Below are 27,727 nucleotides of genomic sequence, written 5' to 3'. Positions count from 1 at the left end.
GACTTCCTTTGGAAACATGGATAGCCTTATAAATAGTGACTGTGTACCTGTCTATCCCTCCCAGGAGAAAGGCCGCCCTCCGCCATGACACCGGCTATTCTCATCTCCAGAGACAAGACATCCAAGTTTGTCATCGGCGGCGCCGGCGGCGACATGATCATCAGTGCCACGGCTTTGGTGAGTGATCCCCTGACTCTGAAGAGAGGGCTTAGCTGAGCTATTCAGATGGGTTCTGCCTACTCACACTCACACTGTATTCTGGATCCTCCCAACATGTCTGTATGAAGCAGCACGCCGGTACGCTGCCGTGCCCACTCTGAGAAAACATGCATGCAGACAACACCACATGGCACGAACACACAACACAGACATAACCAGAACAGGTACTCACCATACACAATCTATACAAATAACCTCCAAGTGCACACCATCAGAGATGAGTAGACATTACCACATGCCACACATGCACACATATACTAGGACATACCAAGATATCCACACAGTGCTCCTCAATGTACACGCAAGCGCATGCATACACTGTCCAATTAGATACTTAATAAGAGGACACAATGCACAGCGCAAACAACAAACACAACCAGGCAATGAACATGTGAAAATTCAGACATTTCTGATCTACACATTGAGGCCCCTTCGCGCACACACATCATAACCACACAGACTGCATGACTACCCCTCAACACTGCCTGTTTAAGGATCATTACAAGTTTGTATAACTGCACCTTTCCACACTGGCAAACTACAAGTATCCCGGTAGGGACTCTGATCTGCCGTCAGGGTTGACCTGCCAGTAGATCAGGCCCCTACCGGCACAGATAAATGCCCGAATCACAGACAACGTTAGCAATGGTGTGGGTGATTCGGGCAACCCCATCCTATGGGACTCCATGGAATGGGGAGTTACTAGCGTCTCCGCCCGTAATATCCGGCAACACCGGGATATCGGGCAGTGGAGATTGTACGGTAGTTCCCCGGTATCCCGCTATAATTACCTGAGTGATACCGGGAAATTCCAATGAGCCGCAAAGAATCTTATTTTGTTCTCCTCGATCTTGTAGTAGTAGTGAATAGTATGGAAGTTACAGAGAGTTGTATATAGAGGGCTGGTTTTAGTTTTGTCTCTTAGATGCTGCTGGGGCCATCTATATCAAAAGCAATACTGTGTGATAGATCACACCAATTTGCGGTAGTTTAGTTTAGTTTGTTTATTTATAGAGCGTGTCCGAACCCTCAGGTAGCTGGGCGCATAATCATGTGGACAACAAAGTTACATATTGTTGCGTGCAGCAAAAAAAAGAGTACATACATTCAGAGGTGCAAGTAGAGGGGTACAGTATGTGGCATGTGATAAATACAATACATAATAGAGGATCGGGTAACATGGTGATCCATTTCAGGTATAGTTAAGACATACAGTAGTAATTGGTAGAATGAGGAGACCTAGGAGGTGCGTGAATAAATAGCAAAGTGTTAGGCAGAGAGCCAGGATTTCACCATGGCTCTGAATGGCCAGAAGGAAGCTTCCAATCTGATTGCAAGAGGGAGTGTGTTCCAGCATTGAGCTGCAAGAACTGGGAAGCTGGACCCTCCTGCTGTTTATAGATTTAATTTAGGGACCTTGAGTTGGTGCAAGTAGGGAGTTCTGGTAGGTCTGGTAGTGCTGTGTCTAAGGAATTTGTCAGATAGGTAGCGCGGGGCAGTCAGTGACAGGCACTTGTGTGTAATGACAAGAGTTCTTAGCTTGATTCTGTCTCGGATAGGGAGCCAGTGGACATCGTTGCTGGCCGTGGAGATGTGAGCCTTGCGCGGGAGGTTAAGAGCGCATTTTAAGGCATTGTTTTGAAGAATCTGGAGTCTGTTCAGATGTTTTGTGGTGGTGCCTAGGAAGAGTGTGTTACAATAGTCTAATTTAGACAATATCAGCGCTCTGGATAAGGTGAGGCAGGTGGAGGAGGATAGAAAAGGTCTGCAGGCATTGATAAGTTTGTTGGTGTAGGTGGTTGATGAGATGGTGGCATGTATTTGTTTTTTCAACGATAGGGTGGAATCAAGGTACACACCTAAAGTTTTGACCTCTTTGGAGACTTTTATAATGTTGCCATCAATGGTGAAAGATTGGTACCTAGAGTCCAATTTATTGAGGCGGGCCTGGGAGCCTACGATAAGCAGTTCCGTCTTATCGTTATTGAGGCAGAGACTGTGTGTGGCCATCCAGGCTTGGATTTCTAGGTAGATTTCATTAAGCTTTGCAACATCTTCTTCATAGCAACCAGTGAGTGTGATGAGGACCTGGGTGTCATCTGCGTAATTAGTGTAGCTGACACCCAGATTGTCAAGACGGTCGAAGAGAAGCTTTGTGAAGAAGATAGTAGACTGTACATTGTTTCAATGAAAAAGAGTGCCACCTTTCCTGGAATGTGACTCTGGCGGTGTTCATACTCTCCCAGCACACCCAACACGCCTTATTTCCACAAAGTACACTTTCCGCTCAACCTGCGCAAGTTATCATTTCAGCAGGGGTATTCGGCCAAAAAAGCTATTTTTAAGCTCCCCCACCCAAAAAACAACTCCCTTTAAGTACTCATTTTCTAGCGCATTTCTATTATGCTTGCTTTGACACCTTTGCCAAACACAGAAATGTAGGGGTGAGATTCAATTTATCTCAGAGGCTAAGATTAGGAAGTAGGGGTCATGAGGGAGTGAAAGAGGGGGGGCATCATAATTTTTAACAAAAATAGAATGGTAACTGTATCCCTTTTTAACTTCCACCTATCGACCATCTCTTAGACAAGCACGGCATGAAACAGAGGGCGGAAGGCATAGGGGCACGGCCTGATGACGACATGCCCGACGGGCAGCTATATTTCATGAGAAGCTCATGGTCACAGGACTGCACTTACATTCTGCCCCCCTAATGCCAGGGCGTACTTATGGGGAATGCCACCCGGACCCCACCCAAAGTGGAAAGAACATGCCAAGTAGGTGGGTGGGCATGATGGCACCATCACCCCACAGTGGACCAGAGTGATTCTAGGATGGCCATCCACTACCAGGGCTATTGTTTTAGTGCCCTACAATTACTTATTTTCCCATCCCACATCCCTTAGGCTGATCGACTGGAGCGGAGAGGTCAAGCAATGGGTCTGTAATCCCTTGCTGTGCCACCTACTAGGGTCTGCCCATTGAGCGGAAAAGAACCGAGATAAGTAAACACAACTGAACCTGAAGAAGGCCCGGGCCATGGATGCCAAATGTGGGAAAAGAGCAGGGGTAGCCCCAGAAATGTGAAAGGTCCCTGAGTGTGGCTGTAGGTAGCAGTGTCCGGTTAAAGTTTTGAAAACAAAATGATTGAATGCAAAAGGTGAGAGTGCATTCAACTGAAAACCAAAGGATCGAAAAAAAAATCAAATGTATTTTTTTTTTGCTCTAGTTTAGCTTTAAAAGGGAGTTTTTACATCAAAAACAGCGGTTAGAGGGGGGACCCCCCCCAAAAAAAAGAAAAGAAAAAAAATGTTGATCCTTTTTTTCGGTCGAATTGACTCGACCCTTTTGTCATTCTTATTTATTTATTTATTCAGATTTGTAGAGCGCACGTCAGCCCGGGGGCATTCGATCCTTTTGATTCGGTACTATGACCTATAACAATAGGTAGCCACTAGAATGGTGACAGGTAGATGTGCACTCTTCTAAGGGGGGTGTCCCCCCACTATCAATATGACCGGCTAATATTAATAATAACGGTCTGGTTATGACCTATTTTAAACCAACTCCAAGATGTGCTTTCCTTCTCTGCCTGTTAGTCGGGATATTTCGGTATGCAGTAATAAAATTGCAGCAAAAATATTGCATTTACAAAAAATGCTGTGGTTTGACCCGGTAAAGGTGTACCCCATTATACTATTTAAGGGAAGCGGGGGCATTTACAGATGTTAACATGACTGCGGTGGGCCCAACTACATTAGTTTCAGCACCCACTTGTTAGACAATCCTGTCTTAGCCTCTTAAAATACCAATCCCCCTTACTGTTGTGACATGCAACGTGGCCAACCCACCTTAAGGGGAGAGCCATCTTATAGAGAAGAGGAAGGAAACCAAAGGACACCGAGGGAGGAAGGGAGGAGGAGGGGGGGTTAGCAGAGCCCGGCAGACAAGCTGTAGAGGGAATAAAGAGAGGTTGTAGATTCACTTGTCTCTGCGTGTTATGTGCACAGTAAATCGACCACAGTTTGATTGTGATTGGATTGGGACAACTTTGCTTTCAAATTCACTATTTGGACCCGTTTTTCCCGCTTTCTTGGGCAAAGAATCATCAAACTCTATTCAGAATGGTTTGGTTTGCATTTCCAGGGCCACTTTTGGGTCCCGGTCCAATTGCGCGAGCATTCAGTCATTTCTCAGGGCCACTGTATCCGGAACATTAACCATTGCCCCTCCCCCATGTACTCACTGCACATGCCCCCGGGTCCAAAGGTCCGACTGGTGTACTCAATTCTCAAATGTTCCCATGTCAGGCAGACATTAGTCCTCCGATCTTGGTCTTGTCATCTGCAGGTTGCTGCTATGCCATTTCCAGTTGCAAATACTGGACTGCATGTCCCAAGATATAAAGCAAAAGAGACAGGGCGTACCACATATCCTTGACATACTACAACTCGAGTGCTCTTTGTGTGAATAACCTTGTACGAGGATACTTCTGCGCATGAATGTCTGTGTCTTTGAATTCCTTTCTACATCTGCGCCCGTGCACTTCACAACCATGTGTGTGCCTGTGTGTACTCTACTTCTGCCCCATCTGCCCCCTGTTCCTATCCCATGATTGCCTGCATGTCACTACTGTACCCCTCTCTACCCATCAGTGCACAACTCTAAATATCACTGTTTGTCATCTTTCAGTTCCACGCTGTGTACTGCACAAAGCACCCACATGTTGCCAGTTTACCCTGCCTGGGCACCGTGGCCCTCCTTTCCCCAACCTTCAGTCCACGCTGCCCCTTCCTCCTGTGTCCCACTCCCCTCACAGTCTCTCGTATGCACTGTGCCCCTCTGTGATGTTGGCTGTATACTAATTGACCTTTTCACAATTGACCTCGGGAGAATTGACCTTGGGAGAATGTACCTAATTTAGAAGGTCAATTAGGACATATATCCAGGGGGAAACCCCCTCGCAACCTTCCACCCAATCCCCTTATATTATTTATAATCCAAAACCAACCCAATACATATATAATATAACTAAAATAATATAAAGGTCAATTGTGCAGAAGGTCAATTAGGACCACTATAATTAGGTCAATTGTGCAAAAGATCAATTGTAAAAGGTCAATTTGGCTAATACCGTGATGTTGGCACCTGAATTTTATATATATATATATATATATATATATCTTTTTTTCTTACTGTTTTATTTTCTGTTTTCTCCTCCTCTCCCTTCCCCCTTTTCCCTCTCTCTTATTTCTTGTGACGTCACCAGACTCTTTTCTTCTCATCTTCATATTCCTTCGGGGACCTCCTCCAAGAGATTGTCATCTCTGCGAGGGTACCTCACATAGGGTCTTCTCAACGGATAACTCGCCTCAAAGGCTCTTTGTGGAATAGGTACCATCACTGGCGTTGCGTATGTCGCAATTTCCAGCTTCCAAAGTATAGGCACAATGGGGGTGGGACTTCCTGCAGAGGCATTCAGCTGCTCCTCTACATTCTCAATGAGAACTTTGATGTGTTCTGCCACAGAAAAGGCTGGCTCACGCCCGGCTGCAAAGTGGTCTTGTTCCTCGTGGCAGCTGCGTCTTGCAAGCTTACAGAAGTAAACCATCTGGTGGCCGTGTTGCCTTTATCTTTCAATTCTCTCTCACCTTAAAAAGATCAATTTAAACACCTACCTTTCCTTCAAATACCTCTGTGTCCAATGCCATCTCAGCAACAAGGACTGCGGCAACAGCATCCTCCTCTACCGACTGCCTGACCCAACGCCACTTTGGCCAATGACCCACAAACCACACAGTAGAACCAGTGACATGATCATACGGCGGGACCTCTCTGATACCCCAGTAAGCCACGATATCGAACTTAACGTGGAATCTCAAAAATGTGCCCAACATGTTGCCCACTTTTCCCATTGTCTTGGCCACACTCTTGATCTCATTTTCACACAAGATGAAAGATGACTGCCACCGGCCCCTAACTATTGCCTGGTATGATCACCACAGCATCCCATTCACAATTCCAATCCACCATGCCACTTCTAAATCATTGGCCTTACCACCTCCCAAAAACTGTCACCAACCAACTAACCCTTCCAAAGACTGAGCATCAATTGGAATCAGATCCCCCTTCTAAGGAAATCAACCATTCTGTATCAATTTAATATCTCTACATCTGGCTGTTCTCTTCCCTTGGTGACCTTCTCCCATTCAAGAGAACTAGACCTAATCACAGGTAAGGTAGGTCCTGTGAAGAATTCCAGAGGAAATCCCTCCTTCCTCACAACAAAATCACAAATCTGAGCAACCACTGGTGTTAAAAGGCTGATGTTCATCAGGCAAAACAGGTCTACTACACCACCAAAGAACAAGACTCCCTGTGCAGAGCTATAGAAAATGCTTGCTGAAATCCTGGACCTATCTGCTACTGCTATCAGTTGTGCCCCAACACAACATCTCTGTGATGACCTTACACTCTTCTTCCAATTGAAAACTCCAACCATTTCAATCAAATAAGTCCAGTTGTTTGGTTCCTGCCCTTTCACATGCCGCCACCCACCCAGGTTTTCTGAAAGCCTACTGCACCATTGGTCTACTCGCCAACTCCCCTCTGACCTTGCCCTCAATTTGAAACACTTTTTTGCTATGCGCGTGACCTTTGGGTATTCCTTGTCCCGTGCCCTGCAAGAATATTGAAAGCACTGCAACTTGCAATCTCCCACTATAGCCTACTCACCATCAACCACTCATTCACCTCAAGAGTCCTCCAAACTCTCTCCAAAGAAGCTGTGGGTATCTATCACCTCAACAAAACTGGCCTGGACCACACCGGCCAATCCAACTACGGGCCTTAAACCTACTTCTCCCTGCTAACCTGCTGGAGAGGCCATCTGCAAGCAGCTCCAATCCCACATTGATGGCAAATGGGTTTTAGGCAAAGGAGAGGCTCTGAGATGGTTCTTGTCCCTCTCTAGATGACCCGTGCGTAGCTGCAGATACTGACGGTGTAATGCCCTTTTACACCTGGACCTATTGGCTGCTTTTCACACTGTTGACAATCAGATCCTGCGGGACAATATTCAATCAATCGCTTGTCTCCAGTGATGGCTAACCTCTTTCCCACATCACAGAAAAAAACAACGTTCTACTCTCCGCATACCACTGGTTCCATTCCTATTGCATGTGGCTTCCCGCATCACCCGTATCACCCCTAATCTCCAACCTCGACCTGCAACCAATGGAAAACGTTTGGATTCATCCATTACATTTATGCCAACCACACCCAGATCCAGCTCACACCAACAGGAAACACTGCCAAGGAGACCCATCACCTCCTGTCTTCAGTCTCCAAACTTCCTGGGTGCACGGCAACTGGTTGAAGCCAAACCCTTCATAAACTGAGGTCATGCTCCTCTGGGAAGATCACAAACACTGGAGTGACCATCTTTGGCTGGCAGTTCTTGGCACCTTCTTTACTCCAGCCAACTCTGTAAACAACTAGGGTCCGATTCAGGGAAATACTAGGGTACTTGCATGCCAATCTGCGTGCATAATCCTTTTAGTAGATTCATGGAATCGAATGCGTGGGATATTCTTTGAACTTGCGTGGATTTCGCACATGCTTGACACAGCTCTGCAAGTGGTTGAGTGCCTTGCGCAAGACTCCACGCAGAGTGTGGGTGAGGCCTGCGCAGAGGAAGGAGTAGGTGTTGGAACTCAACAAATGTGGAAGAACAAGGGAAAAAGTGAGCGTTAAGAGGCACCGGCCTTGGCAGTCCATAGCACACCCACAAATGCGTGCAGCAAAGCGTATTCATGAATATGAAAATGCAACCTCTTGTTTTGAAATGCCCGTACAAATCCCTCTATCGCTCTGCCACCGGAAGGCATGTGTATGGTCACTTGTGCATAAGATTTGCAGCGCAGAGGTGCGTTTGCATGTTGGATTTAGGGGTGCGTGCATGCAGACGGGATTCCGATCGGACTTAGGGGTGCACATATGCTGTGTAGTGGGGTGCTGGGCCGGTTTACAGGGGTTCGCACACAAAATTTCAGAGTTTTACCTAATTTAAGAAATGTCATGTGCATGTTGTCGGGGTGCCGCCAACAGTTACAAGACACCCTGCACAGGGTCCATGAGATGCAGGCCTGCTTCCGGGGGACTCGCCGCACTGTTTGAAGGGTGCGTGTATTCCCGCCAGAGTGAGCATGCAAATTTAGCTGCTCTCGCTGTTTATGCTTTGCGTCGGGGCGTGTCAGAGGCGTTCCAGGCACGACTTGCGAATATGGTTACTTTGCACTGTAGATTCCATGAATATGCGAGGCATGCATTTTTTATTCTGCGCAACGTTTTGCGCAGTGTTGTTCTCGCCGCACTGCAATTGCGGGACAAATGCGCACTTTTCCATGAATCAGGCCCATAAGGTTTATCATTGACCGCAATCTCTTCCTCGAGTTCTAAATGGGGCAGTCATCAGTTTCTGTTTCTTCCAACTCAAACTAGTTGCAATCCTCGCCTATACACACCAGTTAGCATCCTTAATGTGGTATCTGTGAGTGTATGTTGTGTGGCTGAAGCAGTAGGCCTCATGGAATGTGATGAGGTAAGAGAAAATGAAGGGGACAGTGTGGTATCTGTGAGTGCATGTTGTGTGTGTGAAGTAGTAGGCCTCATGGAATGTGATGAGGTAGGAGAGAATGAAGGGGATAGTGTGGTGCCTGTGAGTGCATGTTGTGTGTGTGTGAAGTAGTAGGCCTCATAGAATGTGATGAGGTAGGAGAGAATGAAGGGGACAGTGTGGTATCTGAGAGTGCATGTTGTGTGGGTGAAGTAGTAGGCCTCATGGAATGTGATGAGGAAGAAGAGAATGAAGGGGATAGTGTGGTGCCTGTAAGTGCATGTTGTGTGTGTGTGAAGTAGTAGGCCTCATGGAATGTGATGAGGTGGGAGAGAATGAAGGGGACTGTGTGGTATCTGTGAGTGTATGTTGTGTGGGTGAAGTAGTAGGCCTCATGGAATGTGATGAGGTAGGAGAGAATGAAGGGGATAGTGTGGTGCCTGTGAGTGCATGTTGTGTGGGTGAAGTAGTAGTCCTCATGGAATGTGATGAGGAAGGAGAGAATGAAGGGGATAGTGTGGTGCCTGTAAGTGCATGTTTTGTGTGTGTGAAGTAGTAGGCCTCATGGAATGTGATGAGGTGGGAGAGAATGAAGGAGACTGTGTGGTATCTGTGAGTGTATGTTGTGTGGGTGAAGTAGTAGGCCTCATGGAATGTGATGAGGTAGGAGAGAATGAAGGGGACAGTGTGGTATCTGAGAGTGCATGTTGTGTGGGTGAAGTAGTAGGCCTCATGGAATGTGATGAGGAAGGAGAGAATGAAGGGGATAGTGTGGTGCCTGTAAGTGCATGTTGTGTGTGTGTGAAGTAGTAGGCCTCATGGAATGTGATGAGGTGGGAGAGAATGAAGGGGACTGTGTGGTATCTGTGAGTGTATGTTGTGTGGGTGAAGTAGTAGGCCTCATGGAATGTGATGAAGTAGGAGAGAATGAAGGGGATAGTGTGGTATCTGGGAGTGCATGTTGTGTGTGAAGTAGTAGGCCTCATGGAATGTGATGAAGTAGGAGAGAATGAAGGGGATAGTGTGGTATCTGGGAGTGCATGTTGTGTGGGTGAAGTAGTAGGCCTCATGGAATGTGATGAAGTAGGAGAGAATGAAGGGGATAGTGTGGTATCTGGGAGTGCATGTTGTGTGTGAAGTAGTAGGCCTCATGGAATGTGATGAAGTAGGAGAGAATGAAGGGGATAGTGTGGTATCTGGGAGTGCATGTTGTGTGTGAAGTAGTAGGCCTCATGGAATGTGATGAGGTGGGAGAGAATGAAGGGGACTGTGTGGTATCTGTGAGTGTATGTTGTGTGGGTGAAGTAGTAGGCCTCATGGAATGTGATGAAGTAGGAGAGAATGAAGGGGATAGTGTGGTATCTGGGAGTGCATGTTGTGTGTGAAGTAGTAGGCCTCATGGAATGTGATGAGGTAGGAGAGAATGAAGGGGACTGTGTGGTATCTGTGAGTGTATGTTGTGTGGGTGAAGTAGTAGGCCTCATGGAATGTGATGAAGTAGGAGAGAATGAAGGGGATAGTGTGGTATCTGGGAGTGCATGTTGTGTGTGAAGTAGTAGGCCTCACGGAATGTGATGAGGTAGGAGAGAATGAAGGGGACAGTGTGGTATCTGTGAGTGTATGTTGTGTGTGTGAAGCAGTAGGCCTCATGGAATGTGATGAGGTAGGAGAGAATGAAGGGGATAGTGTGGTGCCTGTGAGTGCATGTTGTGTGTGTGTGAAGTAGTAGGCCTCATAGAATGTGATGAGGTAGGAGAGAATGAAGGGGATAGTGTGGTATCTGGGAGTGCATGTTGTGTGTGTGAAGTAGTAGGCCTCATGGAATGTGATGAGGTAGGGGAGAATGAAGGGGATAGTGTGGTATCTGTGAGTGTATGTTGTGTGGGTGAAGTAGTAGGCCTCATGGAATGTGAGGAGGTAGGAGAGAATGAAGGGGATAGTGTAGTATCTGGGAGTGCATGTTGTGTGTGTGAAGTAGTAGGCCTCATGGAATGTGACGAGGTAGGAGAGAATGAAGGGGATAGTGTGGTATCTGAGAGTGCATGTTGTGTGTGTGAAGTAGTAGGCCTCATGGAATGTGATGAGGTAGGAGAGAATGAAGGGGACAGTGTGGTATCTGTGAGTGCATGTTGTGTGGGTGAAGTAGTAGGCCTCATGGAATGTGATGAGGTAGGAGAGAATGAAGGGGATAGTGTGGTGCCTGTGAGTGCATGTTGTGTGTGTGAAGTAGTAGGCCTCATGGAATGTGATGAGGTAGGAGAGAATGAAGGGGATAGTGTGGTATCTGGGAGTGCATGTTGTGTGTGTGAAGTAGTAGGCCTCATGGAATGTGATGAGGTAGGAGAGAATGAAGGGGATAGTGTGGTATCTGAGAGTGCATGTTGTGTGGGTGAAGTAGTAGGCCTCATGGAATGTGATGAGGTAGGAGAGAATGAAGGGGACAGTGTGGTATCTGTGAGTGTATGTTGTGTGGGTGAGTAGTAGGCCTCATGGAATGTGATGAGGTAGGCGAGAATGAACGGGATAGTGTGGTGCCTGTGAGTGCATGTTGTGTGGGTGAAGTAGTAGGCCTCATGGAATGCGATGAGGTAGGAGAGAATGAAGGGGATAGTGTGGTATCTGGGAGAGCATGTTGTCTGTGTGAAGTAGTAGGCCTCATGGAATGTGATGAGGTAGGAGAGAATGAAGGGGATAGTGTGGTGCCTGTGAGTGCATGTTGTGTGTGTATGAAGTAGTAGGCCTCATAGAATGTGATGAGGTAGGAGAGAATGAAGGGGATAGTGTGGTGCCTGTGAGTGCATGTTGTTTGTGTGTGAAGTAGTAGGCCTCATAGAATGTGATGAGGTAGGAGAGAATGAAGGGGACAGTGTGGTATCTGAGAGTGCATGTTGTGTGTGTGAAGTAGTAGGCCTCATGGAATGTGATGAGGTAGGAGAGAATGAAGGGGACAGTGTGGTATCTGGGAGTGCATGTTGTGTGTGTGAAGTAGTAGGCCTCATGGAATGTGATGAGGTAGGAGAGAATGAAGGGGATAGTGTGGTATCTGGGAGTGCATGTTGTGTGTGTGAAGTAGTAGGCCTCATGGAATGTGATGAGGTAGGAGAGAATGAAGGGGACAGTGTGGTATCTGTGAGTGCATGTTGTGTGGGTGAAGTAGTAGGCCTCATGGAATGTGATGAGGTAGGAGAGAATGAAGGGGATAGTGTGGTGCCTGTGAGTGCATGTTGTGTGTGTGAAGCAGTAGGCCTCATGGAATGTGATGAGGTAGGAGAGAATGAAGGGGATAGTGTGGTGCCTGTGAGTGCATGTTGTGTGTGTGTGAAGTAGTAGGCCTCATAGAATGTGATGAGGTAGGAGAGAATGAAGGGGACAGTGTGGTATCTGAGAGTGCATGTTGTGTGGGTGAAGTAGTAGGCCTCATGGAATGTGATGAGGTAGGAGAGAATGAAGGGGATAGTGTGGTATCTGGGAGTGCATGTTGTGTGTGTGAAGTAGTAGGCCTCATGGAATGTGATGAGGTAGGAGAGAATGAAGGGGATAGTGTTGTATCTGGGAGTGCATGTTGTGTGTGTGAAGTAATAGGCCTCACGGAATGTGATGAGGTAGGAGAGAATGAAGGGGACAGTGTGGTATCTGTGAGTGCATGTTGTGTGGGTGAAGTAGTAGGCCTCATGGAATGTGATGAGGTAGGAGAGAATGAAGGGGATAGTGTGGTGCCTGTGAGTGCATGTTGTGTAGGTGAAGTAGTAGGCCTCGTGGAATGTGATGAGGTAGGAGAGAATTAAGGGGATAGTGTGGTGCCTGTGAGTGCATGTTGTGTTTGTGAAGTAGTAGGCCTCATGGAATGTGATGGGGTGGGAGAGAATGAAGGGGACTGTGTGGTATCTGTGAGTGTATGTTGTGTGGGTGAGTAGTAGGCCTCATGGAATGTGATGAGGTAGGAGAGAATGAAGGGGATAGTGTGGTGCCTGTGAGTGCATGTTGTGTGGGTGAAGTAGTAGGCCTCATGGAATGTGATGAGGTAGGTGAGAATGAAGGGGATATTGTGGTGCCTGTGAGAGCATGTTGTGTGGGCGAAGTAGTAGGCCTCATGGAATGTGATGAGGTAGGAGAGAATGAAGGGGATAGTGTGGTGCCTCTGAGTGCATGTTGTGTGGGCGAAGTAGTAGGCCTCATGGAATGTGATGAGGTAGGAGAGAATGAAGGGGATAGTGTGGTGCCTGTGAGTGCATGTTGTGTGTGTGAAGTAGTAGGCCTCATGGAATGTGATGAGGTAGGAGAGAATGAAGGGGACAGTGTGGTATCTGAGAGTGCATGTTGTGTGGGTGAAGTAGTAGGCCTCATGGAATGTGATGAGGTAGGAGAGAATGAAGGGGATAGTGTGGTGCCTGTGAGTGCATGTTGTGTGTGTGAAGTAGTAGGCCTCATGGAATGTGATGAGGTAGGAGAGAATGAAGGGGATAGTGTGGTATCTGGGAGTGCATGTTGTGTGTGTGAAGTAGTAGGCCTCATGGAATGTGATGAGGTAGGAGAGAATGAAGGGGATAGTGTGGTATCTGAGAGTGCATGTTGTGTGGGTGAAGTAGTAGGCCTCATGGAATGTGATGAGGTAGGAGAGAATGAAGGGGACAGTGTGGTATCTGTGAGTGTATGTTGTGTGGGTGAGTAGTAGGCCTCATGGAATGTGATGAGGTAGGCGAGAATGAACGGGATAGTGTGGTGCCTGTGAGTGCATGTTGTGTGGGTGAAGTAGTAGGCCTCATGGAATGCGATGAGGTAGGAGAGAATGAAGGGGATAGTGTGGTATCTGGGAGAGCATGTTGTCTGTGTGAAGTAGTAGGCCTCATGGAATGTGATGAGGTAGGAGAGAATGAAGGGGATAGTGTGGTGCCTGTGAGTGCATGTTGTGTGTGTATGAAGTAGTAGGCCTCATAGAATGTGATGAGGTAGGAGAGAATGAAGGGGATAGTGTGGTGCCTGTGAGTGCATGTTGTTTGTGTGTGAAGTAGTAGGCCTCATAGAATGTGATGAGGTAGGAGAGAATGAAGGGGACAGTGTGGTATCTGAGAGTGCATGTTGTGTGTGTGAAGTAGTAGGCCTCATGGAATGTGATGAGGTAGGAGAGAATGAAGGGGACAGTGTGGTATCTGGGAGTGCATGTTGTGTGTGTGAAGTAGTAGGCCTCATGGAATGTGATGAGGTAGGAGAGAATGAAGGGGATAGTGTGGTATCTGGGAGTGCATGTTGTGTGTGTGAAGTAGTAGGCCTCATGGAATGTGATGAGGTAGGAGAGAATGAAGGGGACAGTGTGGTATCTGTGAGTGCATGTTGTGTGGGTGAAGTAGTAGGCCTCATGGAATGTGATGAGGTAGGAGAGAATGAAGGGGATAGTGTGGTGCCTGTGAGTGCATGTTGTGTGTGTGAAGCAGTAGGCCTCATGGAATGTGATGAGGTAGGAGAGAATGAAGGGGATAGTGTGGTGCCTGTGAGTGCATGTTGTGTGTGTGTGAAGTAGTAGGCCTCATAGAATGTGATGAGGTAGGAGAGAATGAAGGGGACAGTGTGGTATCTGAGAGTGCATGTTGTGTGGGTGAAGTAGTAGGCCTCATGGAATGTGATGAGGTAGGAGAGAATGAAGGGGATAGTGTGGTATCTGGGAGTGCATGTTGTGTGTGTGAAGTAGTAGGCCTCATGGAATGTGATGAGGTAGGAGAGAATGAAGGGGATAGTGTTGTATCTGGGAGTGCATGTTGTGTGTGTGAAGTAATAGGCCTCACGGAATGTGATGAGGTAGGAGAGAATGAAGGGGACAGTGTGGTATCTGTGAGTGCATGTTGTGTGGGTGAAGTAGTAGGCCTCATGGAATGTGATGAGGTAGGAGAGAATGAAGGGGATAGTGTGGTGCCTGTGAGTGCATGTTGTGTAGGTGAAGTAGTAGGCCTCGTGGAATGTGATGAGGTAGGAGAGAATTAAGGGGATAGTGTGGTGCCTGTGAGTGCATGTTGTGTTTGTGAAGTAGTAGGCCTCATGGAATGTGATGGGGTGGGAGAGAATGAAGGGGACTGTGTGGTATCTGTGAGTGTATGTTGTGTGGGTGAGTAGTAGGCCTCATGGAATGTGATGAGGTAGGAGAGAATGAAGGGGATAGTGTGGTGCCTGTGAGTGCATGTTGTGTGGGTGAAGTAGTAGGCCTCATGGAATGTGATGAGGTAGGTGAGAATGAAGGGGATATTGTGGTGCCTGTGAGAGCATGTTGTGTGGGCGAAGTAGTAGGCCTCATGGAATGTGATGAGGTAGGAGAGAATGAAGGGGATAGTGTGGTGCCTCTGAGTGCATGTTGTGTGGGCGAAGTAGTAGGCCTCATGGAATGTGATGAGGTAGGAGAGAATGAAGGGGATAGTGTGGTGCCTGTGAGTGCATGTTGTGTGTGTGTGAAGTAGTAGGCCTCATGGAATGTGATGAGGTAGGAGAGAATGAAGGGGACAGTGTGGTATCTGAGAGTGCATGTTGTGTGGGTGAAGTAGTAGGCCTCATGGAATGTGATGAGGTAGGAGAGAATGAAGGGGATAGTGTGGCACGTGTGAGTGCATGTTGTGTAGGCGAAGTAGTAGGCCTCATGGAATGTGATGAGGTAGGAGAGAATGAAGGGCACAGTGTGGTATCTGTGAGTGCATGTTGTGTGGGTGAAGTAGTAGGCCTCATGGAATGTGATGGGGTAGGAGAGAATGAAGGGGACTGTGTGGTATCTGTGAGTGTATGTTGTGTGGGTGAAGTAGTTGGCCTCATGGAATGTGATGAGGTAGGAGAGAATGAAGGGGATAGTGTGGTATCTGTGAGTGCATTTTGTGTGTGTGTGAAGTAGTAGGCCTCATGGAATGTGATGAGGTAGGAGAGAATGAAGGGGATAGTGAGGTGCCTGTGAGTGCATGTTGTGTGAGTGAAGTAGTAGGCCTCCTGGAATGTGATGAGGTAGGAGAGAATGAAGGGGATAGTGTGGTGCCTGTGAGTGCATGTTGTGTGTGTGAAGTAGTAGGCCTCATGGAATCTGATGAGGTAGGAGAGAATGAAGGGGATAGTGTGGTGCCTGTGAGTGCATGTTGTGTGTGTGAAGTAGTAGGCCTCATGGAATGTGATGAGGTAGGAGAGAATGAAGTGGATAGTGTGGTGCCTGTGAGTGCATGTTGTGTGTGTGTGAAGTAGTAGGCCTCATAGAATGTGATGAGGTAGGAGAGAATGAAGGGGATAGTGTGGTGCCTGTGAGTGCATGTTGTGTGTGTGAAGTGGTAGGCCTCATAGAATGTGATGAGGTAGGAGAGAATTAAGGGGACAGTGTGGTATCTGAGAGTTCATGTTGTGTGGGTGAAGTAGTAGGCCTCATGGAATGTGATGAGGTAGGAGCGAATGAAGGGCGTAGTGTGGTATCTGGGAGTGCATGTTGTGTGTGTGAAGTAGTAGGCCTCATGGAATGTGATGAGGTAGGAGAGAATGAAGGGCGTAGTGTGGTATCTGTGAGTGTATGTTGTGTGGGTGAAGTAGTAGGCCTCATGGAATGTGATGAGGTAGGAGAGAATGAAGGGGATAGTGTGGTGCCTGTGAGTGCATGTTGTGTGGGTGAAGTAGTAGTCCTCATGGAATGTGATGAGGAAGGAGAGAATGAAGGGGATAGTGTGGTGCCTGTAAGTGCATGTTGTGTGTTTGTGAAGTAGTAGGCCTCATGGAATGTGATGAGGTGGGAGAGAATGAAGGAGACTGTGTGGTATCTGTGAGTGTATGTTGTGTGGGTGAAGTAGTAGGCCTCATGGAATGTGATGAGGTAGGAGAGAATGAAGGGGACAGTGTGGTATCTGAGAGTGCATGTTGTGTGGGTGAAGTAGTAGGCCTCATGGAATGTGATGAGGAAGGAGAGAATGAAGGGGATAGTGTGGTGCCTGGGAGTGCATGTTGTGTGTGTGTGAAGTAGTAGGCCTCATGGAATGTGATGAGGTGGGAGAGAATGAAGGGGACTGTGTGGTATCTGTGAGTGTATGTTGTGTGGGTGAAGTAGTAGGCCTCATGGAATGTGATGAAGTAGGAGAGAATGAAGGGGATAGTGTGGTATCTGGGAGTGCATGTTGTGTGTGAAGTAGTAGGCCTCATGGAATGTGATGAAGTAGGAGAGAATGAAGGGGATAGTGTGGTATCTGGGAGTGCATGTTGTGTGGGTGAAGTAGTAGGCCTCATGGAATGTGATGAAGTAGGAGAGAATGAAGGGGATAGTGTGGTATCTGGGAGTGCATGTTGTGTGTGAAGTAGTAGGCCTCATGGAATGTGATGAAGTAGGAGAGAATGAAGGGGATAGTGTGGTATCTGGGAGTGCATGTTGTGTGTGAAGTAGTAGGCCTCATGGAATGTGATGAGGTGGGAGAGAATGAAGGGGACTGTGTGGTATCTGTGAGTGTATGTTGTGTGGGTGAAGTAGTAGGCCTCATGGAATGTGATGAAGTAGGAGAGAATGAAGGGGATAGTGTGGTATCTGGGAGTGCATGTTGTGTGTGAAGTAGTAGGCCTCATGGAATGTGATGAGGTAGGAGAGAATGAAGGTGACTGTGTGGTATCTGTGAGTGTATGTTGTGTGGGTGAAGTAGTAGGCCTCATGGAATGTGATGAAGTAGGAGAGAATGAAGGGGATAGTGTGGTATCTGGGAGTGCATGTTGTGTGTGAAGTAGTAGGCCTCACGGAATGTGATGAGGTAGGAGAGAATGAAGGGGACAGTGTGGTATCTGTGAGTGTATGTTGTGTGTGTGAAGCAGTAGGCCTCATGGAATGTGATGAGGTAGGAGAGAATGAAGGGGATAGTGTGGTGCCTGGGAGTACATGTTGTGTGTGTGTGAAGTAGTAGGCCTCATAGAATGTGATGAGGTAGGAGAGAATGAAGGGGATAGTGTGGTATCTGGGAGTGCATGTTGTGTGTGTGAAGTAGTAGGCCTCATGGAATGTGATGAGGTAGGGGAGAATGAAGGGGATAGTGTGGTATCTGTGAGTGTATGTTGTGTGGGTGAAGTAGTAGGCCTCATGGAATGTGAGGAGGTAGGAGAGAATGAAGGGGATAGTGTAGTATCTGGGAGTGCATGTTGTGTGTGTGAAGTAGTAGGCCTCATGGAATGTGATGAGGTAGGAGAGAATGAAGGGGATAGTGTGGTATCTGAGAGTGCATGTTGTGTGTGTGAAGTAGTAGGCCTCATGGAATGTGATGAGGTAGGAGAGAATGAAGGGGACAGTGTGGTATCTGTGAGTGCATGTTGTGTGGGTGAAGTAGTAGGCCTCATGGAATGTGATGAGGTAGGAGAGAATGAAGGGGATAGTGTGGTGCCTGTGAGTGCATGTTGTGTGTGTGAAGTAGTAGGCCTCATGGAATGTGATGAGGTAGGAGAGAATGAAGGGGATAGTGTGGTATCTGGGAGTGCATGTTGTGTGTGTGAAGTAGTAGGCCTCATGGAATGTGATGAGGTAGGAGAGAATGAAGGGGATAGTGTGGTATCTGAGAGTGCATGTTGTGTGGGTGAAGTAGTAGGCCTCATGGAATGTGATGAGGTAGGAGAGAATGAAGGGGACAGTGTGGTATCTGTGAGTGTATGTTGTGTGGGTGAGTAGTAGGCCTCATGGAATGTGATGAGGTAGGCGAGAATGAACGGGATAGTGTGGTGCCTGTGAGTGCATGTTGTGTGGGTGAAGTAGTAGGCCTCATGGAATGCGATGAGGTAGGAGAGAATGAAGGGGATAGTGTGGTATCTGGGAGAGCATGTTGTCTGTGTGAAGTAGTAGGCCTCATGGAATGTGATGAGGTAGGAGAGAATGAAGGGGATAGTGTGGTGCCTGTGAGTGCATGTTTTGTGTGTATGAAGTAGTAGGCCTCATAGAATGTGATGAGGTAGGAGAGAATGAAGGGGATAGTGTGGTGCCTGTGAGTGCATGTTGTTTGTGTGTGAAGTAGTAGGCCTCATAGAATGTGATGAGGTAGGAGAGAATGAAGGGGACAGTGTGGTATCTGAGAGTGCATGTTGTGTGTGTGAAGTAGTAGGCCTCATGGAATGTGATGAGGTAGGAGAGAATGAAGGGGACAGTGTGGTATCTGGGAGTGCATGTTGTGTGTGGGAAGTAGTAGGCCTCATGGAATGTGATGAGGTAGGAGAGAATGAAGGGGATAGTGTGGTATCTGGTAGTGCATGTTGTGTGTGTGAAGTAGTAGGCCTCATGGAATGTGATGAGGTAGGAGAGAATGAAGGGGACAGTGTGGTATCTGTGAGTGCATGTTGTGTGGGTGAAGTAGTAGGCCTCATGGAATGTGATGAGGTAGGAGAGAATGAAGGGGATAGTGTGGTGCCTGTGAGTGCATGTTGTGTGTGTGAAGCAGTAGGCCTCATGGAATGTGATGAGGTAGGAGAGAATGAAGGGGATAGTGTGGTGCCTGTGAGTGCATGTTGTGTGTGTGTGAAGTAGTAGGCCTCATAGAATGTGATGAGGTAGGAGAGAATGAAGGGGACAGTGTGGTATCTGAGAGTGCATGTTGTGTGGGTGAAGTAGTAGGCCTCATGGAATGTGATGAGGTAGGAGAGAATGAAGGGGATAGTGTGGTATCTGGGAGTGCATGTTGTGTGTGTGAAGTAGTAGGCCTCATGGAATGTGATGAGGTAGGAGAGAATGAAGGGGATAGTGTTGTATCTGGGAGTGCATGTTGTGTGTGTGAAGTAATAGGCCTCACGGAATGTGATGAGGTAGGAGAGAATGAAGGGGACAGTGTGGTATCTGTGAGTGCATGTTGTGTGGGTGAAGTAGTAGGCCTCATGGAATGTGATGAGGTAGGAGAGAATGAAGGGGATAGTGTGGTGCCTGTGAGTGCATGTTGTGTAGGTGAAGTAGTAGGCCTCGTGGAATGTGATGAGGTAGGAGAGAATTAAGGGGATAGTGTGGTGCCTGTGAGTGCATGTTGTGTTTGTGAAGTAGTAGGCCTCATGGAATGTGATGGGGTGGGAGAGAATGAAGGGGACTGTGTGGTATCTGTGAGTGTATGTTGTGTGGGTGAGTAGTAGGCCTCATGGAATGTGATGAGGTAGGAGAGAATGAAGGGGATAGTGTGGTGCCTGTGAGTGCATGTTGTGTGGGTGAAGTAGTAGGCCTCATGGAATGTGATGAGGTAGGTGAGAATGAAGGGGATATTGTGGTGCCTGTGAGAGCATGTTGTGTGGGCGAAGTAGTAGGCCTCATGGAATGTGATGAGGTAGGAGAGAATGAAGGGGATAGTGTGGTGCCTCTGAGTGCATGTTGTGTGGGCGAAGTAGTAGGCCTCATGGAATGTGATGAGGTAGGAGAGAATGAAGGGGATAGTGTGGTGCCTGTGAGTGCATGTTGTGTGTGTGAAGTAGTAGGCCTCATGGAATGTGATGAGGTAGGAGAGAATGAAGGGGACAGTGTGGTATCTGAGAGTGCATGTTGTGTGGGTGAAGTAGTAGGCCTCATGGAATGTGATGAGGTAGGAGAGAATGAAGGGGATAGTGTGGCACGTGTGAGTGCATGTTGTGTAGGCGAAGTAGTAGGCCTCATGGAATGTGATGAGGTAGGAGAGAATGAAGGGGACAGTGTGGTATCTGTGAGTGCATGTTGTGTGGGTGAAGTAGTAGGCCTCATGGAATGTGATGGGGTAGGAGAGAATGAAGGGGACTGTGTGGTATCTGTGAGTGTATGTTGTGTGGGTGAAGTAGTTGGCCTCATGGAATGTGATGAGGTAGGAGAGAATGAAGGGGATAGTGTGGTATCTGTGAGTGCATTTTGTGTGTGTGTGAAGTAGTAGGCCTCATGGAATGTGATGAGGTAGGAGAGAATGAAGGGGATAGTGTGGTGCCTGTGAGTGCATGTTGTGTGAGTGAAGTAGTAGGCCTCCTGGAATGTGATGAGGTAGGAGAGAATGAAGGGGATAGTGTGGTGCCTGTGAGTGCATGTTGTGTGTGTGAAGTAGTAGGCCTCATGGAATCTGATGAGGTAGGAGAGAAAGAAGGGGATAGTGTGGTGCCTGTGAGTGCATGTTGTGTGTGTGAAGTAGTAGGCCTCATGGAATGTGATGAGGTAGGAGAGAATGAAGTGGATAGTGTGGTGCCTGTGAGTGCATGTTGTGTGTGTGTGAAGTAGTAGGCCTCATAGAATGTGATGAGGTAGGAGAGAATGAAGGGGATAGTGTGGTGCCTGTGAGTGCATGTTGTGTGTGTGAAGTGGTAGGCCTCATAGAATGTGATGAGGTAGGAGAGAATTAAGGGGACAGTGTGGTATCTGAGAGTGCATGTTGTGTGGGTGAAGTAGTAGGCCTCATGGAATGTGATGAGGTAGGAGAGAATGAAGGGCGTAGTGTGGTATCTGGGAGTGCATGTTGTGTGTGTGAAGTAGTAGGCCTCATGGAATGTGATGAGGTAGGAGAGAATGAAGGGGATAGTGTGGTGCCTGTGAGTGTATGTTGTGTGGGTGAATTAGTAGGCCTCATGGAATGTGATGAGGTAGGAGAGAATGAAGGGGACAGTGTGGTATCTGTGAGTGCATGGTGTGTGTGTGTGTGAAGTAGTAGGCCTCGTGGAATGTGATGAGGTAGGAGAGAATTAAGGGGATAGTGTGGTGCCTGTGAGTGCATGTTGTGTTTGTGAAGTAGTAGGCCTCATGGAATGTGATGGGGTGGGAGAGAATGAAGGGGACTGTGTGGTATCGGTGAGTGTATGTTGTGTGGGTGAGTAGTAGGCCTCATGGAATGTGATGAGGTAGGAGAGAATGAAGGGGATAGTGTGGTGCCTGTGAGTGCATGTTGTGTGGGTGAAGTAGTAGGCCTCATGGAATGTGATGAGGTAGGTGAGAATGAAGGGGATATTGTGGTGCCTGTGAGAGCATGTTGTGTGGGCGAAGTAGTAGGCCTCATGGAATGTGATGAGGTAGGAGAGAATGAAGGGGATAGTGTGGTGCCTCTGAGTGCATGTTGTGTGGGCGAAGTAGTAGGCCTCATGGAATGTGATGAGGTAGGAGAGAACGAAGGGGATAGTGTGGTGCCTGTGAGTGCATGTTGTGTGTGTGAAGTAGTAGGCCTCATGGAATGTGATAAGGTAGGAGAGAATGAAGGGGACAGTGTGGTATCTGAGAGTGCATGTTGTGTGGGTGAAGTAGTAGGCCTCATGGAATGTGATGAGGTAGGAGAGAATGAAGGGGATAGTGTAGCACGTGTGAGTGCATGTTGTGTAGGCGAAGTAGTAGGCCTCATGGAATGTGATGAGGTAGGAGAGAATGAAGGGGACAGTGTGGTATCTGTGAGTGCATGTTGTGTGGGTGAAGTAGTAGGCCTCATGGAATGTGATGGGGTAGGAGAGAATGAAGGGGACTGTGTGGTATCTGTGAGTGTATGTTGTGTGGGTGAAGTAGTTGGCCTCATGGAATGTGATGAGGTAGGAGAGAATGAAGGGGATAGTGTGGTATCTGTGAGTGCATTTTGTGTGTGTGTGTGAAGTAGTAGGCCTCATGGAATGTGATGAGGTAGGAGAGAATGAAGGGGATAGTGTGGTGCCTGTGAGTGCATGTTGTGTGAGTGAAGTAGTAGGCCTCCTGGAATGTGATGAGGTAGGAGAGAATGAAGGGGATAGTGTGGTGCCTGTGAGTGCATGTTGTGTGTGTGAAGTAGTAGGCCTCATGGAATCTGATGAGGTAGGAGAGAAAGAAGGGGATAGTGTGGTGCCTGTGAGTGCATGTTGTGTGTGTGAAGTAGTAGGCCTCATGGAATGTGATGAGGTAGGAGAGAATGAAGTGGATAGTGTGGTGCCTGTGAGTGCATGTTGTGTGTGTGTGAAGTAGTAGGCCTCATAGAATGTGATGAGGTAGGAGAGAATGAAGGGGATAGTGTGGTGCCTGTGAGTGCATGTTGTGTGTGTGAAGTGGTAGGCCTCATAGAATGTGATGAGGTAGGAGAGAATGAAGGGCGTAGTGTGGTATCTGGGAGTGCATGTTGTGTGTGTGAAGTAGTAGGCCTCATGGAATGTGATGAGGTAGGAGAGAATGAAGGGGATAGTGTGGTGCCTGTGAGTGTATGTTGTGTGGGTGAATTAGTAGGCCTCATGGAATGTGATGAGGTAGGAGAGAATGAAGGGGACAGTGTGGTATCTGTGAGTGCATGGTGTGTGTGTGTGTGAAGTAGTAGGCCTCATGGAATGTGATGAGGTAGGAGAGAATGGAGGGGATAGTGTGGTGCCTGTGAATGCATGTTGTGTGTGTGAAGCAGTAGGCCTCATGGAATGTGATGAGGTAGGAGAGAATGAAGGGGATAGTGTGGTGCCTGTGAGTGCATGTTGTGTGTGTGTGATGTAGTAGGCCTCATAGAATGTGATGAGGTAGGAGAGAATGAAGGGGACAGTGTGGTATCTGAGAGTGCATGTTGTGTGGGTGAAGTAGTAGGCCTCATGGAATGTGATGAGGTAGGAGAGAATGAAGGGGACAGTGTGGTATCTGTGAGTGCATGGTGTGTGTGTGTGAAGTAGTAGGCCTCATGGAATGTGATGAGGTAGGAGAGAATGAAGGGGATAGTGTGGTGCCTGTGAGTGCATGTTGTGTGTGTGAAGCAGTAGGCCTCATGGAATGTGATGAGGTAGGAGAGAATGAAGGGGATAGTGTGGTGCCTGTGAGTGCATGTTGTGTGTGTGTGACGTAGTAGGCCTCATGGAATGTGATGAGGTAGGAGAGAATGAAGGGGATAGTGTGGTGCCTGTGAGTGCATGTTGTGTGTGTGTGACGTAGTAGGCCTCATAGAATGTGATGAGGTAGGAGAGAATGAAGGGGACAGTGTGGTATCTGAGAGTGCATGTTGTGTGGGTGAAGTAGTAGGCCTCATGGAATGTGATGAGGTAGGAGAGAATGAAGGGGATAGTGTGGTATCTGGGAGTGCATGTTGTGTGTGCGAAGGAGTAGGCCTCATGGAATGTGATGAGGTAGGAGAGAATGAAGGGGACAGTGTGGTATCTGTGAGTGCATGGTGTGTGTGTGTGAAGTAGTAGGCCTCATGGAATGTGATGAGGTAGGAGAGAATGAAGGGGATAGTGTGGAGCCTGTGAGTGCATGTTGTGTGTGTGAAGCAGTAGGCCTCATGGAATGTGATGAGGTAGGAGAGAATGAAGGGGACAGTGTGGAATCTGTGAGTGCATGGTGTGTGTGTGTGAAGTAGTAGGCCTCATTGAATGTGATGAGGTAGGAGAGAATGAAGGGGATAGTGTGGTGCCTGTCAGTGCATGTTGTGTGTGTGAAGCAGTAGGCCTCATGGAATAAGATGAGGTAGGAGAGAATGAAGGGGATAGTGTGGTGCCTGTGAGTGCATGTTGTGTGTGTGTGAAGTAGTAGGCCTAATAGTATTCGATGAGGTAGGAGAGAATGAAGGGGACAGTGTGGTATCTGTGAGTGTATGTTGTGTGGGTGAGTAGTAGGCCTCATGGAATGTGATGAGGTAGGAGAGAATGAAGGGGACAGTGTGGTATCTGTGAGTGCATGGTGTGTGTGTGTGTGAAGTAGTAGGCCTCATGGAATGTGATGAGGTAGGAGAGAATGAAGGGGATAGTGTGGAGCCTGTGAGTGCATGTTGTGTGTGTGAAGCAGTAGGCCTCATGGAATGTGATGAGGTAGGAGAGAATGAAGGGGATAGTGTGGTATCTGTGAGTGCATTTTGTGTGTGTGTGAAGTAGTAGGCCTCATGGAATGTGATGAGGTAGGAGAGAATGAAGGGGATAGTGTGGTGCCTGTGAGTGCATGTTGTGTGAGTGAAGTAGTAGGCCTCCTGGAATGTGATGAGGTAGGAGAGAATGAAGGGGATAGTGTGGTGCCTGTGAGTGCATGTTGTGTGTGTGAAGTAGTAGGCCTCATGGAATCTGATGAGGTAGGAGAGAAAGAAGGGGATAGTGTGGTGCCTGTGAGTGCATGTTGTGTGTGTGAAGTAGTAGGCCTCATGGAATGTGATGAGGTAGGAGAGAATGAAGTGGATAGTGTGGTGCCTGTGAGTGCATGTTGTGTGTGTGTGAAGTAGTAGGCCTCATAGAATGTGATGAGGTAGGAGAGAATGAAGGGGATAGTGTGGTGCCTGTGAGTGCATGTTGTGTGTGTGAAGTGGTAGGCCTCATAGAATGTGATGAGGTAGGAGAGAATTAAGGGGACAGTGTGGTATCTAAGAGTGCATGTTGTGTGGGTGAAGTAGTAGGCCTCATGGAATGTGATGAGGTAGGAGAGAATGAAGGGCGTAGTGTGGTATCTGGGAGTGCATGTTGTGTGTGTGAAGTAGTAGGCCTCATGGAATGTGATGAGGTAGGAGAGAATGAAGGGGATAGTGTGGTGCCTGTGAGTGTATGTTGTGTGGGTGAATTAGTAGGCCTCATGGAATGTGATGAGGTAGGAGAGAATGAAGGGGACAGTGTGGTATCTGTGAGTGCATGGTGTGTGTGTGTGTGAAGTAGTAGGCCTCATGGAATGTGATGAGGTAGGAGAGAATGGAGGGGATAGTGTGGTGCCTGTGAATGCATGTTGTGTGTGTGAAGCAGTAGGCCTCATGGAATGTGATGAGGTAGGAGAGAATGAAGGGGATAGTGTGGTGCCTGTGAGTGCATGTTGTGTGTGTGTGATGTAGTAGGCCTCATAGAATGTGATGAGGTAGGAGAGAATGAAGGGGACAGTGTGGTATCTGAGAGTGCATGTTGTGTGGGTGAAGTAGTAGGCCTCATGGAATGTGATGAGGTAGGAGAGAATGAAGGGGACAGTGTGGTATCTGTGAGTGCATGGTGTGTGTGTGTGAAGTAGTAGGCCTCATGGAATGTGATGAGGTAGGAGAGAATGAAGGGGATAGTGTGGTGCCTGTGAGTGCATGTTGTGTGTGTGAAGCAGTCGGCCTCATGGAATGTGATGAGGTAGGAGAGAATGAAGGGGATAGTGTGGTGCCTGTGAGTGCATGTTGTGTGTGTGTGACGTAGTAGGCCTCATGGAATGTGATGAGGTAGGAGAGAATGAAGGGGATAGTGTGGTGCCTGTGAGTGCATGTTGTGTGTGTGTGACGTAGTAGGCCTCATAGAATGTGATGAGGTAGGAGAGAATGAAGGGGACAGTGTGGTATCTGAGAGTGCATGTTGTGTGGGTGAAGTAGTAGGCCTCATGGAATGTGATGAGGTAGGAGAGAATGAAGGGGATAGTGTGGTATCTGGGAGTGCATGTTGTGTGTGCGAAGGAGTAGGCCTCATGGAATGTGATGAGGTAGGAGAGAATGAAGGGGACAGTGTGGTATCTGTGAGTGCATGGTGTGTGTGTGTGTGAAGTAGTAGGCCTCATGGAATGTGATGAGGTAGGAGAGAATGAAGGGGATAGTGTGGAGCCTGTGAGTGCATGTTGTGTGTGTGAAGCAGTAGGCCTCATGGAATGTGATGAGGTAGGAGAGAATGAAGGGGACAGTGTGGAATCTGTGAGTGCATGGTGTGTGTGTGTGCAGTAGTAGGCCTCATGGAATGTGATGAGGTAGGAGAGAATGAAGGGGATAGTGTGGTGCCTGTGAGTGCATGTTGTGTGTGTGAAGCAGTAGGCCTCATGGAAAAAGATGAGGTAGGAGAGAATGAAGGGGATAGTGTGGTGCCTGTGAGTGCATGTTGTGTGTGTGTGAAGTAGTAGGCCTCATAGTATTCGATGAGGTAGGAGAGAATGAAGGGGACAGTGTGGTATCTGTGAGTGTATGTTGTGTGGGTGAGTAGTAGGCCTCATGGAATGTGATGAGGTAGGAGAGAATGAAGGGGATAGTGTGGTGCCTGTGAGTGCATGTTGGGTGGGTGAAGTAGTAGGCCTCATGGAATGTGATGAAGTAGGAGAGAATGAAGGGGATAGTGTGGTGCCTGTGAGTGCAGGTTGTGTGGGTGAAGTAGTAGGCCTCATGGAATGTGATGAAGTAGGAGAGAATGAAGGGGATAGTGTGGTATCTGTGAGTGTATGTTGTGTGGGTGAAGTAGTAGGCCTCATGGAATGTGATAAGGTAGGTGAGAATGAACGGGATATTGTGGTGCCTGTGAGTGTATGTTGTGTGGGCGAAGTAGTAGGCCTCATGGAATGTGATGAGGTAGGAGAGAATGAAGGGGATAGTGTAGTGCCTATGAGTGCATGTTGTGTGTGTGAAGTAGTAGGCCTCATGGAATGTGATGAGGTAGGAGAGAATGAAGGGGACAGTGTGGTATCTGTGAGTGCATGTTGTGTGTGTGAAGTAGTAGGCCTCATGGAATGTGATGAGGTAGGAGAGAATGAAGGGGATAGTGTGGTGCCTGTGAGTGCATGTTGTGTGGGCGAAGTAGTAGGCCTCATGGAATGTGATGAGGTAGGAGAGAATGAAGGGGATAGTGTGGTGCCTTTGTGTGCATGTTGTGTGTGTGAAGTAGTAGGCCTCATGGAATGTGATGGGGTAGGAGAGAATGAAGGGGACTGTGTGGTATCTGTGAGTGTATGTTGTGTGGGTGAAGTAGTAGGCCTCATGGAATGTGATGAGGTAGGAGAGAATGAAGGGGACAGTGTGGTATCTGTGAGTGCATGTTGTGTGTGTGTCAACTAGTAGGCCTCATGGAATGCGATGAGGTAGGAGAGAATGAAGGGGATAGTGTGGTATCTGGGAGTGCATGTTGTGTGTGTGAAGTAGTAGGCCTCATGGAATCTGATGAGGTAGGAGAGAATGAAGGGGACAGTGTGGTGCCTGTGAGTGAATGTTGTGTGGGTGAAGTAGTAGGCCTCATGGAATGTGATGAGGTAGGAGAGAATGAAGGGGACAGTGTGGTGCCTGTGAGTGCATGTTGTGTGGGTGAAGTAGTAGGCCTCATGAATGTGATGAGGTAGGAGAGAATTAAGGG

The 27,727-nt window shown here is 47.8% G+C and overlaps 1 protein-coding gene across 1 annotated transcript in view; it reads left to right on the top strand.

Moving 5' to 3' along the window:
- GGT5 (gamma-glutamyltransferase 5) overlaps nucleotides 1-27,727 on the top strand; it is a 395,684-nt gene that overhangs the window by 321,898 nt on the left and 46,059 nt on the right. Inside the window, exon 10 of the mRNA XM_069619874.1 lies at nucleotides 65-177. Within this exon, the coding sequence (XP_069475975.1) occupies nucleotides 65-177 (113 nt within the window). The remainder of the gene's footprint in view (nucleotides 1-64; nucleotides 178-27,727) is intronic.

The sequence above is a fragment of the Ambystoma mexicanum genome, chromosome 10 (assembly GCF_040938575.1).
Source record: "Ambystoma mexicanum isolate Mex_15411 chromosome 10, UKY_AmexF1_1, whole genome shotgun sequence".
NCBI lineage: Eukaryota > Metazoa > Chordata > Amphibia > Caudata > Ambystomatidae > Ambystoma > Ambystoma mexicanum.
Note: the sequence above shows the minus strand (reverse complement) of the source record. Positions and strands in the feature narration are given on the sequence as shown.